Raw genomic sequence first — 6,321 nt, forward strand, 5'->3', positions numbered from 1 at the left:
CAGTACCAGAGGGCCCATTTAGGCATCTGATGATGGATTATGTAGACATGCTGGATAGGGTTCAAGGCAAAAGATACATGTTTGTGGTAATTTGCAGATTCAGTAGATGGGTAGAGGCATGTCCAACTTCTAGAAATGATCATAAAGCAGCCGCTAGATTTTTGTGTACAGAGGTGTTTCCCAGATTTGGCATGCCAGACACCATCTCATCAGACAGTGGACCACACTTTGTGTCCTCTGTTATAAAAGAAATGTTTAAAGTGCTTGGAATACAACAGAAATTTGGGTGTGTGTATCACCCACAGTCACAAGGATCAGTAGAACGTGCGAATGGTGTATTAAAAACTAAGATAGCTAAAATCATGGCTGACAGCAATGGTAAACTCACCTGGATAGATGCTTTGCCATTAGCACTAATGTCTATGTGCTCACAAACTAACAGACTAACCCATCTAACCCCACATGAAATGCTTACCGGGCGCCCAATGCCTCTGCCACAGTGCAGAGGCCCTATAGAGGGACCATCGCTCCAGCAGCTGGAGCAAGAACTGGGGGACTATTTACGAGGATTAACTCAAATCCACAGACTTGTCTTCCAACAGGTGAAAGAAGCCAATAAAGGAGACGATAAGGGAATTCCAGTGGATGCTCGTGAGACTCAAGTGGGAGACCAGGTGTTCATACGAGTATTTAGACGCCACTGGCACGAGCCTCGTAGAGAGGGACCATTTAAGGTGGTACTTACTACACCTTCAGCCTTGAAAGTAGAAGGTAAGAACTTTTGGTACCATCGTAACCACTGCACCCGTCACCAACCGCCAGACCCGCCTGGGCATCTGCCCGAGCATGCTGAAGGGGCTGCGAAAGGCACCCCCCGCACTACCACACCTAACGAAGGGGAGGCGAAAAGCACACCCCGCAGGGCCATACCTGGTCCCGCCGCATCGCCTCAAGGGGAACGACGTTCAGCCCGACTACGGGCTCGACGTGAGGGTACCCCCTCATCACGTACTAATAATAGTGTTGGAGCAGCAGCAAAGGAGGATGCTGCCAACACTGCCACGGGCAGTGACACTCCAGACAGTGCAAGCGCAGGACCACTTGGCCCGCAGGAGACAGACTGTACACCCATGCTTGAAGGGACAGTCTCTGACTCAGATTAGTTTGTTTGTTTTCTGCCTTTTTATGCTAACCCTTTCAGGTTTCGCAAGGGGGGAGGGAGAAGGAGAACTCCTCCTGACACGACCCGTTTCCGACACTACTAACGCACCACATGTTAAATGTGCACTTGCCATGATCACATTAGCCACTGATAAAGGCATGCTACAAATAGGGAAACCACAACACTATCTGTACGTAAAAGCTGACACATATGAATTTGTACTAACCACAGACGTCACAACAACTAACGCTCCAGGTAAATATTGGACGGGGTTACCCCGTACCGCTGACTGCCGAGAAGAAGGGATGGTGACACTACAGGTAATATGCACTAACACCTCATGTCAGGATGTAAAAACAGGTCAGGAAATGACAGCAATAGAAGCTAGTAATTGGATTCAGTTAATGAATAAACGAGAAAAACGAGAATTGACCAAACTAAGAACTGCACAGTGGGATTCAAACATGTTTCAGCAGTGGATAACTTACTCAGCTGAAACTGTTTTTAAAGCACAGAAGAAGGAACGGCGAGAGTGCATTGCGTGTTACAACGCTAAAAGAATACCACAGCTCCTGCCACTGCCAGGAAGTAACATAGGTGACTGTTCGGACTTATCTGAATGCTTTGCTTTTTGCGCAATGCACATGGCAGGGAAATTGGACGGGTGGAGTAAAGACTCACGGATATGCCCATATAGACTTAAAAAGCATGAAAGCTATGACATAGAAACAGCAGTGCCACCTGTGATACGCAAACCTGATAAACTAATTTTCCCTTTCTGTATAGCGCGAGGGGAGGAGTTGGAATATGTGACCAAAAGATCCACACCCAAAATGACGGACGCAGCAGGACTGGTGAAATGCAGCAGGGAGACCTGGTATCCGACCACTGACACCGGAAACACTACCGCCACCATCAAAATGTGTGAAACCAGCCCAAAGGCCCGTATCAAGTGTGGTCAGGTTGTGCCTAATGGGGGACAGGTAATCTATGAAAAAAACTCATCTCACATAGCTCAGTACCGGTTGCTAAATTGGGCACATGGGACTGCCCCGTTGGGCGACATCTACTGGATGTGTGAGCACAATAACACCCTATTAACCCAATTACCAGCAAATTGGACGGGTATATGTGCCCCTGTAATGTTGACAGGACAATTGACTTTAATCACACCAAAAGACAACCAAACCCACAATCGACCTAAAAGAAATAGTGAAGGTAAGAACAGCAATGCTGATTGGGTCTGGAAGTGGAAACACTCAGATGAGGTATATATCAGTTGGGATCAAGTCCCCTATGGAGTTCCATCAAAGCATGAGGCCATAGGAAGCAGGTGGATACAATCAGGACGAGGTATGGGAAGTGTTCCAGTCGCAGGACCAATAGCAAATGCCCAATTTATAGCACGAAATAGTAGATGGGTAAATTATTTGTGGTATAACCAACAGAGATTCATTAATTATACCATTTTGGCCCTAGATCTAACGAAAGAACAACTACATGCCACCTCAGTGATGACCCTGCAAAATAGGTTTGTCATTGAAACAATCATGGCAGGAGATCAAGGGGTGTGTGATGAAATTGGAGATGAATGCTGTACTTTAATACCAATGCACACAGGTGAAGAAGGCAACCTGACCCTCACATTAGAAAATATGAAAAAGATGCAGGATGAACATGTCAGAAATTCCAATTGGAACACACAACTAAAAAGCTTTTGGGATTGGCTGGGCAGAATGGGCTGGGGGCGACTGTTCAGTATGATAGGAATGGTGGTGGGGGGTTTCCTGTTGTTGGTTGTGATGGTGGTTTGCTGTGTTTTGCCTTTACTGCGCATCCTAATCAAACGAGTGTTCGATACATTAACTGGTCAATACCCACTGTTACATGTGCAGTACGAGCTTAACATGCAAACCCATAGTCAAAGCAGCATAGCCGACAATGAGATCTAACACAAGTCACCATCCACTTCTCTCAAGGTATGTAAGCATTCTTGTTTAAATATAAATATATTAACTTTGTATACACGTGTAAATAATCCAGATGTAAATATCTCTTATGCTAAGTACACAAGTAGTAATTGTACTGTCTCCAACACAGACTGGACACAATGGCGGAGGCAGACACACACCAGCAGGTGCAGTCCACAGAGAGGCACACCAGCGAGAATTACAGTCCAACACATACACCTACATCTACAGTTACACCATACATAGATTTGCAGCCAGTGCAAATGGAAATACCTGGCAGCACAACAGAAATTACACCCCTGGCAGGTCGACACCTTATGCCACAGCTGCTGCCAGAGCGCCCACTGGTAGCCATCGCCCAACCTCGGAGGACAGCCTTCAACTTATTCCAGGACCCAGCTGCAGGCTCATCTACACTACCAGAGGCAAGAATGGCACCGCCACGTCCGGGAGTTTCCCCGATGAGAAACATGTTCAGCCCAGCGAGTCCAGATGCCGAGGAGGATAGAGGACTTCATCGCATAGAACCCATCAGACCCGCACCACAAGGCAGGCAAGCCCGACGACTAGCCCAACCACTACAGAATGAGTTTACCACTGAGGACGTGGGAAAGCTGAATGAGGTGCTGCCGCGACCACTGGATACCTACCCATCACGCCGAGACGCTGAGACTGCAATAAGCAACCTGCCTCAATGTGTGAACCGCACCCTGCTTACACACCTGTCACCCCAAGCACAGGACATGATAATCAAAATCAGAAGAAATGCACTAGTGCGCAAACGTACATTGAGAGCTGCACAGCTACAAAGGGAGAATGAGCACCTGAACACATGTATGACACGCCTGCAGAACACAGTTACGGGGCAGCAGGCAGAGATCATGCGCCTGAGGGTGATGGTGGATCAGCTGCAGCACCAGAAGGGTGTTTTGCTTAAGTTCTGCAATGAAAAACTGCAACAACAGAGAGCAGCACTGGCAATGTTCAACACAGGGATGACTACAGTGGGAAATAGTCACCACCCTGATAATGACCAGAGGAAGACAAACCCCAGTGCCCAATAAAGGACAAATCATGGGTCAGGTGCAGTTGTACGATGCAGCTTATGTAAATAGATGGGAACAATGGAGAGAACTACGTGATCAACATGTTCCTGCCGGGAGAACGGTAGGAGGCTGGTCATATGGAGACTTTTTGGCACCTTACGTCCAATATATAGATAAAGACTCAGACATTCATGGCCAAGCCCCAGGCCCCAAAGTAATAAACACACTAGTTGGTTATGTACCACAACGCCAACAACAAGATGACTGGTACGCACCTTGGGAGCAAGCATCGGATCCCATTACCCCTTATTTACAGTGGAATGCCCCAGAAGACCTACGATATAATTGGATGCTTGTTAACAGAAATCACAGAAGATCCCTCCTCAGACAAATTGAGGAAAATGAATCCTATCGCTATTGGGACGAGGGGTTCGCACTACTACAAGCTCAGACTCTGACTGACAATACCATGGCTTTGAACCACAGCCTACATGTTCAAACTCTGAACTATATGGTGACAGCAACGTATTTTTTATTCCTCTGGACATATCCTTTTCTCAACCAGAGTCGCAGTCCTTTCACCATTTACCCTGGGCTAAAGACTACATCCTATGTCTTGGTTTTTCACAGCAGACAGGAAGTCGTTAACATTATGGATAATGGACAAAATGTGATCTGGTCAAATGTGCCAGGAAGACTGCAAGCCTGGCTAAGGCTGCTGTCTGCACCCGGAGTGGAGAAACCCGGCTGGAAACAGCAGGATGAAAGTAGTCATCGGTACCTATGTTCCCCAGGAGGAAGGGTGAGGTATCAGAACATAAACTACCGTGCAAGAGAGAGAGAGTTTGGCTGGATTATAAATGGAGCTCCAGCAGTGGTACGAGGATCCATCGGATTCAGTACAACCATATGGAATTATTTGTTATAAATGTGTTGTGATGATGAAATGAGTGTTTGAAAAAGGTAAGCGGGCACTCATTTGTGAAAGTCATTTCAGAAAGCTGAGTGCCATAAAAAGCACGAGAAAGGTATTAAAATAGTGTGGTTTACAGGAAACCAGTAAAGTTCATAGGGACACTGGTGGAGTGTTGGCCCCAGGGCCCCCACACTAACCAAGACAACACCACGGGTAATATGTCACTAGGGCTATCAAAATCACCCAAGTGTGTCATATAAGTCCAGCTACTAAGATTGGATAAGAGCGCTTACCTGTTATTACTAAATTGGATCAATGAGAAAAATATACCAGAAAAAATAACTTTTCATAGTGTTTCATGTCAACGATTTGATAATAACTGATTTAGTATTTGTCAACCTGACCAAAGAGGTATTATTTTCACAAGGAGTGTCTAGATAATAGTCTAATCCATAGAGGTTTAAGATTTTGTCTATGTAATCTCATGCTTGACTGAAAAAAAAAAAAAAAAAAAAAAAAAATTCTATGCTATATCCACATGAGCACGAGTTACCTAGGTATGCATGCTTAAAAACAAATTTTGAGGTGTTGAGTGGCGTCATTTATCAAGAATTTGATTCACATGTGTTACAGTCACAAGAGGGTTAATTACGATGTGTGATTTGATGTTGTGTGTACTCATAATCTGTTTGTACCCATAGAACAGGTCAGATGGTGGGTCACATGGTGGAGCAATTTACCTCTCAAACAGCTAGCTGAGGGGGGAGGCTTTCACTGTCATGTGCCTGGTCAGAATAGAAATCTGTTAATGAGTTTCACTGGGCCATCTGTTTGAAGGCTGGTCCAGAAGAGGGCTCAGGGAGAGCTCTCAACTATTCTCTTGATAGTTGAGGCACTTCCCCATGAGATGATACTCATTATCAGTCTTGTAGGTGGGGGTTGCATTTTATCGTTTGAAACCACATATGCTGTGTTTTTGTTATAATATACTCACAATGTTGTATGTATTATGATAACAGAATGATTGCACTCCCTAATGTTAAAGTTTGAAGTATTGGTCCTTTTTTGAAGGACCAAAGGGGGGACTGTAGTGGCAAATATATACTGGGTCATGATCATGCATATACATTTTATTTGAGAAATACACCTTCTAACAGTGAATATGAGCCTGATGTAAGACCAAGGTCAGATAATCCCTTTATAATAACAGAGCTGGAGTGAGTTAGC

At 45.3% G+C, this 6,321-nt stretch overlaps 1 protein-coding gene across 3 annotated transcripts; it reads left to right on the forward strand.

Moving 5' to 3' along the window:
- Nucleotides 1-433: 433 nt before the first annotated feature.
- Nucleotides 434-6,321, forward strand: LOC115585520 (uncharacterized). Of its 3 annotated transcripts, none has more exons than XM_030423950.1 (2): nt 434-771; nt 3,263-6,321. In XM_030423950.1, the coding sequence occupies exon 2, from the start codon at nt 3,273-3,275 to the stop codon at nt 4,194-4,196; it is 924 nt and encodes a 307-aa protein (XP_030279810.1). In that variant the 5' UTR covers nt 434-771; nt 3,263-3,272; the 3' UTR covers nt 4,197-6,321. The 3 variants fall into 3 exon arrangements, with proteins under 3 accessions (XP_030279810.1, XP_030279809.1, XP_030279811.1); XM_030423949.1 differs by lacking the exon at nt 434-771 and adding an exon at nt 994-3,141; XM_030423951.1 differs by lacking the exon at nt 434-771 and adding an exon at nt 2,029-2,145.

This window comes from Sparus aurata, chromosome 7 (genome assembly GCF_900880675.1).
Source record: "Sparus aurata chromosome 7, fSpaAur1.1, whole genome shotgun sequence".
Lineage (NCBI taxonomy): Eukaryota > Metazoa > Chordata > Actinopteri > Spariformes > Sparidae > Sparus > Sparus aurata.

Bases quoted from the DNA above. Each gene is read 5' to 3' on its own strand.
- LOC115585520 (XM_030423949.1), top strand. From the start codon at position 3,104: ATGAGATCTAACACAAGTCACCATCCACTTCTCTCAAG. The intron at 3,142-3,262 runs GTATGTAAGCAT...TCTCCAACACAG, and splicing joins CACCATCCACTTCTCTCAAG to ACTGGACACAATGGCGGAGG.